The following is a 15765-nucleotide window of genomic DNA, read 5'->3' as shown; positions in this document are numbered from 1 at the left end:
TGGATGATACCACAGATCACAGGAAATAAAAAATTGCCATCATTTTTACAACTTGGGGAAATCTTACTCCAGTTGTTTTCAGAGCTCTAGTTCAACAACTGGCTCTTTCAGAGGCAGTGCCAGCCTAATCCAGGCTCTTGTTTCTCTTCTCTCACCACAGCTTCCCTTACCTTGTCAAAACTATGCAACACACTACATCAGACATTAGAAAATAAATGGGGAAAAGGTTTCACCCTAGATTATTTTTCACCTGAATCAAGTTTTCTGCCCTAAGCCACTCAATTGCCATGTGAACAGTTGCAGTAGCACAAGTGAGAACATGGGTAGCATCAGGTGTGGCATTGCTGCAGAAAGAAATGCTTGCCAATCTGTACCCCAAAGTTACACTGGCACAGAAGTTACAGAGCCTCTGCCAGTTTTCCCTGCACACACAGACAGCTGTAACAGCTGTGCTCACTTAGGGTGAAGATTGAGGCCCTGCTTCTCTTCCCAAGCTGCATTTCTCTAAAGCCCTCCAGCAGTATAACAGGGTTCCAAAGAAGGCACAAACTCATTGCTGCACTGAAAGCAGTACAGTTTCACAGGCATTGTAGCTCCTCTATCTCACACCTACACCTGCAGAGCAAGGACACAGCCTGGGTTCATACAGGTGCTTTTTAAAAACAGCTGCAGAGGTGCCACTGAAGTTTGTATTTTCTCTTCTTATATAAATATGCAAAAGGTTAAGTAAGACACACACTTTCTAACAAGCAAGAAACATTAGCCAGGCATCAGCTGCCAGGCATTTGCAGGTACTTAAGTGCTTTTATGGATCTTTTAGAGGCTTTGGCCAACATTAGAGCTTCAGCTAAGGGAGAGCTATTTATTCACCTTAAAATTTTCATTTGTATTGTGCTCAAAACGCCACAATTCAAATTTAATTTTTTTTTTTCAATTTACTGAGATAGCAGTAAACAAGGCAAAACAAAGTATTCTGTAGTGATTCCACTGTCCCTGCACACCTTGGGGTTTCTGGAGAGTATCTCTGGCAGTGACCAAGTATAAAATGGGACAGTGCTTTGTACACAGAGCAGCCTGTAAAGCCCTATGTACAAAATGAACAGTTCAGTTCACAGACCAACCTTTGCCTTTGTGATGATTAAGACAACACAAACACTCTGCACAACTGTTAAGATCACGATAATTCAATAACGTTTTCCCCTTACACATAATAATTCTTTTTTTTTGGCAAATAATTACAGATCAATGAAGAAAAATACTCGTGTATTTACATTTATTGCCCAAAAAATGCACTACCTTATCTATCGTACCCCAATGCTGAGAAGTGCACTGTCTTGTACTTGAAAAAAAGATTGTTACTACCACTGGAAGTTTTCTCTTTCCCAGAAAACAAAACTCACAGAAATTACTTCTTCCTTTATTTCACCAGTGGCTGTAGATTTTAGTCTTTAGGTTTATTAGTCAACACATCTCCAGGTCCTTTGCTTTATGCATCTCACTCCTTTAAGAGCCTAACACAGAGTCCACATAATTTGATGTCCATTTAATTTTGTGGTGAAAACCAGTGAAAATATATCTTTTATTATCTTTATTGCTTCAGTAGCTAAGAGGTGAAAGGTTTTTTTGAAGCAACAGCTTGAGACACATCTGCAAACTCCTGTTTACAAGGGATTGGGGCAGAGATATAGGAAGCAGACAACTGAATGTCAAAGAGAAGTTAATACATACACAATGCTTTTACAAGTTCCTGTGAAAATAAATTTTTTGGAAGGTGAGCCAGCAGTATAACAGGTGAAGTCTGTGACCAGTCATGTACTTCCACTTGACCTAGGTGGAAACTAGAATTCTCCTATACTTTACTAATCACAGAACACTGAGTGAGGTGTGACTACTTCAGACAAACTGAGCTCAATGTAGAAAATCCCTTAATCCTGTCTTTATTGCATTTTCTTGAAATACAGCATCCCTGATGAGCAGCGTCTGGAAGATTTTTGGCTGTACAGAAGAAATTCACACCATCCAGAGCTGTATTTCCCACACACCTCTAACTGGTAATTAGTTGCTGTAACTTCTGGACTCTGCAAACACAGACAGTGTGTTTGCAGTCACCTTGAGCATGAAAGCCTTTGTAAAATTCATTGTCAATCCTATACAAAGGGTTGTCTGCATTGGGTTTTATCTCTAGAAGAACAATATCAAAATATTGGACTCATACTTTGAGCTAGGTAATCAAGGCAACCTACTGGAAAAGCCATTACATTTTTGACCTATCAATGTTTCTCCTAATCTATTAGATATAGACCTTTAGATAGACATTAGAAGTAACTTGTTGCTCAATCAATAATTTTGACAGAACAGATGGGAAAATATTTAAACATCTAAACAAACTGTCTTCACCTATGTTGTGAAAGAAAACTGAGAACTTTGATACACCAATGTACTGTTAATTTAAGGGGGGAAAACTGTTTTCAATTAACCTTACAGTTCAGGTGGAGTTTATGTTCCCTAAGCATTCCTGGTAACCCTTCACACATTTTTATTGCTATAGTTGTTGGTCTGTTAACAAATACTCACCCACGTATTCTTCAACAGAAGTTAGGAAGTCCATTTGCTAGAACTTTCTATCTCATTGTGGTAACAATGAGAAAGTTTACAATCTAAGACTAACTAACAAAGGTAATGTACAGGTCTTTATAGACACAGACTTTTACCCAGATATATGAAAATGCATCCTGCAGAAGGGTTTGTTCACCAAAAATTATACAATTCAGTTACTATAACTGTATCTTAGTATGAAAAGTGAAGTGTTGCTGCATCAATAGTGAAAAAAACACTTAAATGAATGTTTACTCCTTTTGTTATACACAACTGAAAAGACAAAATGTCAAGGCTATAGATACCCTGGGAAATAGCTGAGATTTTTCAATGTTTTAATTTTTGCAGGTAGTTTTTCTCCATTTTGTATCTAGTTTGCACTTTTTTTTTACTTCTGGCCCAAATGTAAACTATCTTCCTCTTACACTTTTATATTTGAGATTTTGCCCATCTCACCTCGCTTTTTGTTATGTACCCCTGAAAAAGACACAGCAAACCAAATTTTGTTTGCTGGCACACATGCTGTATCAGAAGTAGTATATTCTGGTATAAATGTGAATTAAGCAAAGCTTCCTAGGGTAAAGAGCATGCAATACTAATTAATGCACTTAACCTCCTAGAAGAGACAGATTTCAGTAGAATTCAAAAGTAGAAAATAAGAAAATAAAAGAAAAAAGTAGTTAAGTTACTGCACATGAAAAGGAGTATTCTAACAAGGGCTGTAAGAAACCAATGGTAACACTAGGGGAAAAAAAAACCAAGAAAACAACCACATCACATTAAAAAGACCCCTCAAAACAAACCTTTCATAGGAGGCCAGGAAATAAAAGGAAAATATTATTTCAGTCTACAAAAAGATGGCACTCGTCTCTCACAACTCTACCCACTCCACCATTAGAGGAAAATCTGCAGACCTGCTCATATCTGTATTAATTATCACTGCACTAGCAATAGTCTCTAAAACATACACTGCCATAAGATGTAAGACATGTAAGAAGTAATAAAGAATGATAATACTGTGATGTGTCTTTCTAGTTGTTCTTTCTTGCTGAAATTACTTTGAATATTTACTGATGTTAAAAGGCACTTGTTCAGCTTTTGTTTATGCCTCTTTACTCTCAGAAAAACTAAAGGCTTTTGCTGAGATGGAAATAAGGTTTCTATTGATTAAATGAAAATTAATGAAAAATTTTTAAGCAATGTTATTGAGACAGTCTTTGCTTCTTTTTTACCAAAAAAATGTATTTTATTAGAAAATTGCTCTCTGCTTAAAGTTCTGGTTTGAATACAAAAGTTTGTTTACAGACAGTGTTGAGCTAACTTCTTTCCTAGTATTCTGTTTGTTTCATTATTTTTGCATATTTTTACATCTTTTCCCTTGAGAAGTCTGATACTGCATGTGGACAACTGATTTTTGTGACTGGTGAGATTACCCAGGTCGCATGAAAACGCAAATTCTTATTACATTATTGGTTGTCTGCTTCCAGGAGAAAGTCTAATTTTTGTGCTAATTTATCTGATGTTGCAGCAATTCTTCTGTCTGTGTAACAAAGCAATGCTTTCCTACTCTCATCTAAATGCTCCCCAGGTTTTTGATCCTGGTAACAGTTATTGCCAATAAATGATGTTCTGCTCTGGATACCCTGCCTTGTCTACCTTTCATCATTTCCATCTCAAGGGCCCACTGGCAATACCAAGCTGACAAAAGTGCTGAAATTCAAGTCACCAGCATTTTTGATGACTTAGGATCGTAAGATGACAGAATGTGGGACACTAAAACATGATAAGCGATAACCAAACCGAAAAAAAAGACCAAATTTGAATTTTCATGAGATCCGAGCACTTCAAGGTAAAACAACTTCTTGCATTTTCATTTCCTCACAATGTAAAAAAATAATCTGAGGCTTGGAACTCTAGTGTAAAGAGAAAATTCCTTATTGTGAACCTCCCATAAATCAGAAGGGAAAATATTTTCAAGCATAGCTGCTATTCCTCCTCTCCCCCCTTCACTGGTCCTCACCCAGAAACAAAATGTTGCCAAATATACAACAGACAGCTGTTCAAGAGCACAAGCCAACACTAAACAACTCTTCCACAGGTAAAATAAATTCTATTGTGCCTCTGCTAAGAATCAGATTATGCATGAAGCATCTAAGTAAACATAGAGAAAATAAATTTCAACTATCCTTCTGAAGCCAAAAGAAAAACCAGTTAAGCAAAACACAACAGCATAACTACACTGTTCAGGTACTGAGCAAACTAACTGTACTTTCAAGAATATCAGAACAGGTTATTAGAAGTTGAGGCTTTTTGGTTTTTAAGCAGAGCATTCTGCCTCACCAGGAAACAGTAACACCTCATACTGTAAGTTAAGACAAACACCTACTGAAATACAAAACCAAAAAATAATTATTTCATCAGTGTTGGTAGAAGACTTGGCAATTAATATTCATCAGGTTAGAGACTTTATTATTTTATTGAATAAAATAAATTTCATAATTGATTTTTTTTAAAGAAACTTTAATTTTTTTTATATAACTCAATAGATACAAATGTTGAGATTTCATTAAATTAATGCAAATGAATAAGCAAACCTTGAACCCTCATAGTAAGGCACATCCTTAGATGGGGTCCACACAAAAGATGATTCATTTGTTGTTGATTAGACCTTCTCTATTTACTTAGCTTTACATTTGCTTGTATGAGAAAGAGGTAATGCTGCCTGTTACAAATCAGCTCTGGTCCTACAGATATTCTCATTACACATGCAATTTATTTATGATTACAATAAGAGGGTTAAAAGCTTTTTGTGACATCAGAAGAAAAATATTATCATAACCTGCAACACTGCCAATGTATTATTATAAAGAATGACCTTTTTGACAGCATTCTTTGAGCATGGAACACAATTGATTTGAATTCATCATTTTAAAAGAAAGAAAGAATAAAACTACCACCTTTCTAAGTCTCTGGCTGATAAAAATTAATGTTCTATCCTTGGACAAAACAACACTATACGACATACTTTGCTAAATATATATTGAACACTCACAGGTTCCATTTCTTTTTATCAGTAAAGTTTTGGATTGAGTTTTTTTCTTGGGGGGGTGGTGGGGAGGGCTCTCAATTTTGTTCATTCTAACTTGGCGATCAAAGAATTTTTATTTTTACACTATTACAGAAGTGCATTTTTCTAGGTTTCCAAAACCACCTTATTCAACCTTCCCCATCTGTCACCATCTGCTTCTTTTTAGCATGTACTTTTTGTGTGATCACATAAGCATGTGAAAAATAACTAACATTCAGATGATTGTCTGCTGGTACATTTGAGGACTGGGCATAATAAAAGTGAACTGCCAAAACGTACTTAACACTTCTAATTTTGTTGGGTCTTGCATGTAAGCTACATTTGATTTTCAAACTGTTTTACAGTTGGAAAGTTGATCAGGTACTCTAACTCAACAGTAAAACTGAGACTACATAATTAGCTCAGCACTAAAAAGATTGTATTGAAAGGGAGGAACAAAACCCAGAAATATATCCACACGAGTTCACACATCCCTCTTGACTGAGTCTGTCTGCACAATGTTGCCTGAGGCACAGGATAAGATGCTGCAAGCAGTCTACTTCTGGACAGGCACAGCCTGAGTCTTCTCTCCAAGCTACCACAGGACAAGGATAAAGGACTCTCAGATTTACAAGGGTGGAAGAAATCTCACAGAAAATGCCTGGAGAAGCAAAGACACTAAGCCAAGGGTAGAAATGCACAGAAATACAGTGCAATTCCTTAACTGTGCAGCAGATACTGCTTCCAGCTTTAGGTGAAGAGTAATTGGAAAATGCCATCATGGCACAAAAGCTGAATGTTGGAGGTGTCTTTTTCCAGGACTCTATTGGGCCATAGCACAGCATTTCTACTTGTAAATGCACTTCCCAGTGCAGTTTTCACAGGAAAAGAACAAAACAAGACTAAAGTTGGAGAAACTTTATCTCCAGTCCTCTAAAAATGCATTAACCTCATTTTATGAGAATTTCATACAGAAATTTTTTCCATCTTTTTAGAGTAGCACCACTACAGGCCTATCAGGTCTTCAGCAAAACCATATGAACCAGAACACCAATATGTTTTTATCAATGCACACAATTTGGTAGAGTGTCTCATTATCCCTCCTCTAAAGAAAGAGTTAACATTAAAGAAAGTGAACCAAATAAAAAGAAGCACAATAAAAACAAGAACTGCCCCTTTCCCTAGACAAACCCTAACAATCAATCTTCCATGAGTGCTTACCAGAGGTAACAAAATATGAGTGAGAACTTGCCCTCTAAAGCACAATGGAAAATTGAGCTCAACACAAAACTTCTTTTCCACCAGCTCTTTTTCTCCAAGTCTTAGAAGTTCACACCTGTCTTAAAACCTTGTGAATCCATATCCATGCAACACCTTAACAGCAGCCTTCCCTTAATTTATGCCATCTCCACAAACTCCCTTTTCCATCCACTAGTTCTAGAGGTGGAAAAAAATTGCACATACCTACTATTTATAAAAAGTTGCATAGAACTTCAAAAGGCACATTACTTTGATGCCTCAATTATTTTCAAATTCAAATGAAATTGGACAGACAAGGAGATTAAAAGGAAATCGCATAAGTCATGACAAAATTATTCTGTTTTTCAGTTCCTCTATATTCCTAACCAAACAACTCCTCAGTAAGATTCTCTTCAGTTTCAAGTTGTTCATTAATTCCTCCTGCCATTTGTGTCTCCCTGCATCACACCTTATCAGTTCCTACTTAGAAAAGATAAATAAAGTAACAATCATCTTTAGTCCAAACTCTTTCCTGCCCAAAATCACATTTTTCCCCAAAAGAAAAATATTCTAATCTCTAATCTGTGTTTTCTGATCTATCTAATCTATCTGTGACATCATTACATTCATTTCAGTCATTTCCTTTCCCTCCTATTATCTTCCCTTACTATCCTCCTTCAGTGTACTCTAATTCTTTACCACATAAGAGAAGGGAAAAAGGGGGAAGAGGAAGAAAAAGAGAAAAAAAGGGAAAGAAGGAAAAGAGGGGAAAGAGGCTTCAGCTGTACTATCCATGCAAATTAATTTTCTCTGTAGTAGAGTGAGCTGAAGTTTAACATCCTCACCTTGGCTGATCTCTCTCAACTGGCCTGCCTCAATTTACCCACAGTGCTGACTGCTTTCCTCAAGCTGTTTGCAAACAAGTGCACTTCAAGGAGCTCTTCTTTAACACTGCATTGCAATTTCTATCTGCATTAAAATCCCTGTTAAGAACAATGCTTTGTCATAATGCCTGCAAAACCTGCCACATCCATCCCTGTTGTCAGCCTGTCTCAGCACATTTCAGTAGTTCCCCCTCTGCCCACACACACAGCACTTAGTTTCATCTCATATCAGACAAGTTATGTGGTAGATCATCACAGCCTCACTCCAAAATATTATTAGACTGCCTTTGGCAAATATCCTGATCCAATCCAAGCAAGTGTTAAAAGAACAAAAATAAATGTTTAGCTGCACAAGTGACAAAATGCTTTTTCTGACTCTATTGTCAGCTTCTTATTATCTGTATACACCACAACAGTCTTAGAAAATTCACTTCAATTCCTGAAAACATGGAAAAGTTTGAGTTTGCCTGCTTTCCCTTGCTGAAATTCAGTCACTGAACTTTGATAGCCAGGTTCTAGATGATTTCAAAGCCACATTCTTTCTAAGAGGAACAGCTGTAAGTAAGAAATTAGGTGCAGTGTGAGGAGAGACAGCAGCTGCCTCTTGATAAAAATTCTATCCTTCACTCCTCTGAGATAAAACTCAGGGAAATAACTGATCTCTCTCTCACTCCCATTTTTAGAAGAACAATCACTGAAAAATACTGGCCAAATAAGCATTGTATAATTGATTATTAATATAATCAAGTATTTCCTTGATCCTCACTGGTCTTATTTTAGTTACAGGACATGCACATCTTCTGTCTAGGGGTAAAGGCTATGAATCTGCTCCTTTCTTGTTCATTGTCACATACCCTTGAGTGACTGTAACTGCACAAACTATACAGAAATAGTTTCTTTTTTAAATAAAATGCAACTGTTCTTATAGGAATGCATCCATGTAATCTGTACATATGAACCATTTATATATATATTCATCCACCTAATCTGTATTTTTATGCCAATAATACATAATGATATCCTTCCATTTTCCCTGTTATTAGAATTAACCTACACATCATTGATCATCTACAAGATGCTCTCCTTTTAAGAGTCATTTGAATGACATCCATGAAGTCCCTTACAGACTTGTTCAGAGTCAAACCAACTTCTCTTCTGTTATTAGAAAGACTTAAAACTTAAAAAGTAATTTCTGGTACTTAAAGCTCGTCTCTCCCATGACACCAAAACTTAGTACCACATTTGACTGATCTCCTATAACAAAGAGTGTGCACTTAGTCCTAGGAACTTGAACTGAAATACAGAAATCCATAAACTGTTACCTCATCGAAGGAAACATCCTTATAAATGATCAGACCCCAAGGAAATCTTACTTCTCTGCCCAAGTAGCTTCATTTCCTGAATGTTCTATTGAAGGCAGTCTGTATCTTTATTAGCAGGTCTAATCCTTGACAGTCAACTGAAAACTATCAAAATCCAAACTGCTTATAAAAGATTCACAGGTATATTTACAAGTACTTTCCTCAGTTTTATTCTTTCTTTTTTACGCAAGTGATACTGACATGTGGTCCTGTCTTGCCTTTGCCACTCCAAAACTGCAAAAGAAGCATTTTTTGGAAAAAAAAAATCAAGCCTTCATCTGTGTTACCTAAATGAGATCACAATTCATCTTTTTCTCATTGGATCTACAAAAAGTTCCTGACATCACAATGATCCCTAATGTGACAGCTTACTTTGAAGAATGAGAATGGAAACAGACTTTTAAGAAATAGTCTCTTTGTCCTGAGAAACTGCTAAGTGATAAGTTGTAATGTATTTTATACTTTTCAAATGGGGAATGCCATTGATTCTTACAGCCAAGGGAATTATTAATTATTACCACTACACTTAAGCACACAGAAAAAATTAGGCTTGTGTTAGTTCTACAGCAGATGATAAGGGTAATTTCACTGTTATAAAACCAAATTATTCTCAAAAAACTATAAAATTTCACAAACAAAAAGTTACTTGCTCATTCTTCAATAAGTGTGACAAATGTACATCTGTACTGTTAACAAATATAAGCCCTGCTATTTGGCAGTGGCAAGTATTTTCTTCCTAGAGGATGTGTTCATATCCCTACTGTATTTTATGCTCAGCACATAGTGATGCAAGATGAACACAGTCAATGCTATTTTAATTTCCCTTAGACCATAGAAAACTGGTGTTGGATAACAGGGAAGGGCAAGGAGACAGGGATGCACTATGGACCCCTTAGCCAGATGCCCTCATACCCTGAAGAGCTCAGTGTGTGGTGAAGGTACACATTAACTTCCATATGGGTTCCACAAATGATATATCAGTGATGGTCCAGAATTCCATCTCCACAGAGGCAAATTGACTCTAACCTGGCAAGTTCATTACAGTTTTTTTCTGTGGCACATCATCCATTTGATCTCTGCATGGACAGGGGCATTTTTCTGGATCTCCTAATTATCTATATAGTCAGTGTTAGGTCCTATATGAGTGGTCAGACCCTATCAATGTGAGATGAAAGTCTTTTAAACAGAGGGTCAGAAGGACTACTTTGATCTCAGAAAGAGAAGGTCTGTGAGGAAAATGCAGCAACAGGTAGGCTTATTTACTGATCAAGAGTAATTCTGAAATTGCCCTGGGTAATAACTCTGTATCAATCCACAAAGATACCTTCACCTGAAAGACTGTCATGCAAGGAGGAAATACACCTTCATCTGTCTTAGCTGCTTCCCTCTCCTACTGTTGGAAGCATCTGCAACCTAGTTTTTGCAAAAGATGGAATAGTGAGCAGGACTCTATGCCTCAAACAATGGTGCAAAAGGCATTGGGAAAACCAAGTTTGTAACTGAAACCACAATTACTAACAAAAAAAAAAAAAAATTAAGTCTGTTTTGAGGCTGGGTACAGATTCCCATCAGTGCAATATTCCTGGTCAGCTGTCTCCTGGGGTGGTGGGCAGCAGTCCCAGGCTGACCCTGTGTGTTACACAGCCCACTGTTCCAGTGTTCTCTATCAGCAGCCAGAAAGTATATGGGAAACTGAACTGAAAACCTGAAGAAGGGATGCATCCATCACAGCTGACACAGATGAAAAAAAAAAGGATGCAAAGATATTATTAAAAGGGCAGATGATGAATAGATTTCTACATATAATTGGAGAATTAGTATCTTGCCTCTAAAGCTGCCTTTAAACTTACCATGACCAGGCAAAACATAAGTATATGCTGCCATTTGTCTTGGGATAGACAGGCAGGAATTCAGTGTGGTAACAAGACTAAAGTCCAGTTGTAACATCAGGCTCTCATGCTCTGAAGTTTGCCACAAGGTAGCAAATCTTTGGCACCTGAAAATTATTTCTGTGGCCTGAACTGCAAAGAGAAGTGATTTTTGAGCATTGGTTCTCTGAAGCAAGCCCACAAACAGGCTGGAGGACCCAGGTTCCTGAGGGTCCCTTTATCAGTCAGCTGCCCTGGTAAAAATAGATACAATTGTCTCAGGTGAGCAGCTATCCTCCTAAAATTGTTGAGTCTTCTCATGCCACATCAGTAACCTGTCTAAGTTGCTTGCTCAAAACCCTTTATCTCTCAGGCAAAAGGGAATGAGGTCCCTTGTTCCCAAGGTTAATGAAGAATCAATTTCCTTCAAGACAGATTTTTACAGGGAAGGTCTCCAAAACCACTCATAATGGGAGGTAGAGCAGAGAAATGAAGCTGCTAGAGAATAGAAAAGCAAACCGGATCAAGTAACTTGTGCTGAGTGTCTAAAACCAAGTTTGATGAAAGACAGCTAACACATTTTCAAATGAGTCAAGGATGATAGTACCAGATGTATGAAGAGAAAGTTAGTGGCTCCTAAAAATACTGATGTTTCCTTTACTGTTGGAGAAAGAACATATCAAAATACCTTGCTATCATCCCAAATGGATTCAGTAACTCTACCTATCATATTGACTTACAGCCAAGTATTAGCAGTTTCAATTTCCTCTGTGATAGCAAACTGAAAGATTTGAGAGATTTATAAAGACTCAAACCCACATACCTAGCCATCCTGAAATCTTAATTTCCAGACAGCACTATCCAGAAGGTTATGTGTACCTGTTTGTTTGACATTCCTGAATTTCACGGTTTAGAATAAAAAACTAATTGCAATCAAAATTGTTGAAACAGGCTCCAGGGCTTGTGGCTGCTACTCAGGATTCAGTGCTGCTGAAAGTAAGAGAATAAAGACCTATGTCTAATCAGAGCCTCCACCCTTCAAACTAAGGCAGGTTATTCTTCAAAGGCAATATGTAGTAACAAGACTTTTATTGTAGTGCAGAGTTGCTGCAAGAGGTGGGAAGTGCCCCTGAAAACTCTTTAAAACTTTCTTTGACGAAGCGGTAGAACTGAAGGGCCTTTTAAAATCTTTTCCCCTGACTAGAAAGTTATCTCAGTATGAGGTGTGCGCTATGTCAATTAGAAATCTTGAATGCTGACAAGAGTGGAAATAAGGGCTAATTCAGCATCCACAGAATCCTTAGCATTAAGTAAAAATTAGGCTGTCTTTCATATCGGTACTGGAGCTGTATTTGGCAGCCCCTGAGGAGAGGCAGAGTGACATTTCTGAGCAGCACAATCAGAACTGCTGACTGAAGCCAGGCAGGGCCAAAACACAATCTTGGTGCTGCTCCCCTTGCCTTTTTTCAGCAGGCACCAGTGGCAGAGCTGGCAGCACTAATAACACTGGAGCAGATCATGTGGATAATTTGAGCTTCCACAACAGACTCTCAAGGGGCCAAACCAGAGCTCCAATCAAAGTTCCTGCAAGGGGAACCAAAGCAATGTCTCATGTCCATCTTTTTATCAATTCCTAAGGAGTGTGATGCTTGGCACTCTGAGTGCCAGCTAATGGGAAAGATGGGGAGGCATACTCTGGGATGCCACTTCTGCTCACATACTAGGAAACAGACAGTTTTAGTGACCACCTCACCAGTTTGGGGTTGACACACTCAACTGCTTTTAGCAGAAATATCTAAAATTTCAACTCCCTCTCCCTGCAACCGGGGAATTCAGATAAAACCCATCAAACTCAACTCAGTACCTTCCTATTCCCCCTCGCCTCCACTGAGGCTATATAAATGCTAGTTATACAGCTCAGTTAAGCAGGATCATATGTTCCAAGTGACAGACAGATGGAAGATTATTTTTGAAGAAATCATTGGAAGATAAAAACTTTAACAGAGAAAGGCAAACATAAGAAGGAAAATGCACGTTAGAGGCCTTTTTAAACACTAAGAAGCAGAGTACCAATATATATACAACCACCACAAAGAATAGCAGCACATTCCATTCTGAATAAAAGCTATAGAGTATTAATCAGGCAGACTGTCAGTCTAAAATTAAATGGAAAAGAAACATTTTATACAGTATTATAAGAAAATATTCTAAATCATACCTCAGGTGCCAGGTATTCTGGAGTACCACAGAATGTTTTCATAGTTGCTGCATCTGTGATTCCTTCTTTGCAAAGTCCAAAATCTGTAATTTTTATGTGTCCATCTTTATCCAACATTAGATTTTCTAACTGTGTGTTGGGGAGAAAAATATTCCCTTAGTATTTCTTAACAGGACAGATCGATGCATTACATCAATTTTGTAAAAAAAAAGAGTTATTCTTTGCAAAAGAATGTAATTATTTTGTAATTTAAAAAAATACAGCATCTACCATATTACAGCATGTAACAGTGTTTACTGCCACAGGAGTTACACAATTAGTTAATACTTAAATACAGTTTACAATAGTAAATCCCAGGTCAATGACTTCAGAGGTTTCCTTTGGTCTATCATGACAGCCACTGATCAAGACACCTTTTACTTTCTGTACTGTCATGAAACAGCCTGTATCCATAAATCCTTAAAATACCTCCAACTTCCAGAACTTTTTCAATAATAGACAGAATTTGGGATAGGGCAGCTACTGACAAAAACACCCCTGAGGTAAATTCCTCCTTGTCTACTTGCAAAGGACACTTCTTAAATTGTGAATTTACACCTCCCTATGCTTTGCACTGCTTTTTAAATATATGATCCTTGCTTTGAAATGTGAAAGCATCAGAATAATGGCTACTATCACTTTCCAAAAAGGTTTCAATTAGCTGTACTCAAAATACAGATAGAACTGAAACCAAAGAAAACATTCTTTGAGCAACTTTTCTCAACAGAAAATGGTTTGATTTTTTACTAATTATAAGGCATGTAGTGAAAATGCTAGCATAGAACAATCATAGCCCTGTCATTCTAAGTCTGCATAAAGCCTGAAATATTATCAAAAGTATAGATTTCCTGTTGAGTCTAACTATGTTACAAAGAAAATGCAAAGTAGACAACATGAAAAATAGAAGAATAATGATGTCAAACTCCTCTTTCTTTATTATTTAGAATTTAAATTAAAAACGATCACCTATCATTCCTTGACCAGACAATTCTGTATTTTCGCAGCATTTCACAGCATTTCAAATTATTACAACAGATTCTGCTACAAACAGGTAGCCCAGTATTTTTTTTTCTGTTTGCCTCCCTGAGCAGAACTTGCCTACCATTGCCTCCTTCTCCTGGGTTTCTGTACAAAAGATTGCATGAATTAATTCCCCTACTCTGCATATACAACAGGAAAGCACAATTCCTGTATATGAAATTAAAATTAAAGGCTTGACACAGAAATAAAACTGTCTCATCATGGAATTCAGAGGTTCCTCTTAGACAAGTTAGAAAATGTTCCTGTTGAAAACAGAGGTTATTTTTCCATATAACATGGTCATAGTGTGTAACAGAGTACTTGGCAACTGTATATGCTGGCAAATCTAAAACAAACTACATTCCAAAACCAGGAAACTTTCCTGAGACACAAAAGACAAAATAATTTTTAAATCAATGCTGAAATAAATTCTTTTTCTATTGAAGTATTCTGAATCCTCTTAAATGTTTCCAATGCATACAGAAACACCTGGTTGCTGAGATAAAAAGAAGCCAGTCACATCGTCCCAATTCACTACTTCCCTTGTTTCGGGACATTGAGAATTGTATTTGAGATTTGTGCTGAAATCTAAGCTAAGTTATGAGTAACAGGGCAGGGAGTAGGGAGGATGAGGATCAGAAGTTTAAATCTCCTTCAAGGGTTGCCACTACAGTACTCTGTTTCATTTCATAATCAAAATAAAGTGAGGGAATGTACCCATCTAGAGATTACTACATCAAACAACTTCCTCCAGCACACACAGAACTTAAAACTGAACACAGATTTTTTTCCCCATTAACTCTGAATAGTGCAACTTTATAATTACTTTGTGTTTGTCCCCATAGCCTCTGCAAAAACAAAAATTTGATTACTTTTTTCCCTTTCTTTTTTTACCTTGAGATCACGGTACACAATCTTCCCAGAATGCAGATAGTCCAGGGCAGAGACAATTTCTGCACCATAGAAGCGTGTGCGGTCCTCTGAGAACACCCGCTCTCTCGACAAATGGAAAAACAGCTGCAGGGTAAACAGCAGGGACAGGATTGTAATAATTACTGATTTAGTGGGGGAAATTAACACAAACATAAAACACCTCTCATCACCATATTGTGATGATAGATAGTGTACTCTCAGTGGACACTCAGCACTCTTAGACAGCAGCTGGCTTATCTTTTCCAGGTTTCCAAAGGGAGAAAGCGAGCTGTTAAATCAGCGTTTTAATCAATATACCAATCTTGTTTAAGGCATTCTGCTTGCTACTCATTTAACCTTCAGTTACCAGAGGAAAAAAAAAAAAAGAGTAAAAGTATGCAAGAGCATCATTCTGTACTTCTCCCTCTGCTACTTCCTCAGATTGTTGCTTTAAGCCACTGAGAAATATCACTAAAATGTACAGATTTTGGTTCTGCCTCGTGTTTTTCAGTGCTCTAGTAACTTTTCTTTGAACTGAAAAAGGTCTGGCTCTTCAACAGAC

At 37.3% G+C, this 15765-nt stretch overlaps 1 protein-coding gene across 2 annotated transcripts in view; it reads right to left on the bottom strand.

Annotated features, from left to right (window-relative positions):
- Positions 1 to 15765, bottom strand: part of AKT3 (AKT serine/threonine kinase 3) — a 152509-nt gene that overhangs the window by 25504 nt on the left and 111240 nt on the right. For both annotated transcript variants that reach the window (XM_077175771.1, XM_054629394.2), the window contains exons 9-10: positions 15186 to 15308; positions 13233 to 13361 (exon numbers count right to left, since the gene is read on the bottom strand). In XM_077175771.1, coding sequence (XP_077031886.1) covers positions 13233 to 13361; positions 15186 to 15308 — 252 coding nt within the window. The remainder of the gene's footprint in view (positions 1 to 13232; positions 13362 to 15185; positions 15309 to 15765) is intronic.

This window comes from Agelaius phoeniceus, chromosome 3 (genome assembly GCF_051311805.1).
Source record: "Agelaius phoeniceus isolate bAgePho1 chromosome 3, bAgePho1.hap1, whole genome shotgun sequence".
Lineage (NCBI taxonomy): Eukaryota > Metazoa > Chordata > Aves > Passeriformes > Icteridae > Agelaius > Agelaius phoeniceus.
The sequence above is the reverse complement of the archived record's forward strand: the minus strand, read 5'-3'. Positions and strand labels throughout refer to the sequence as shown.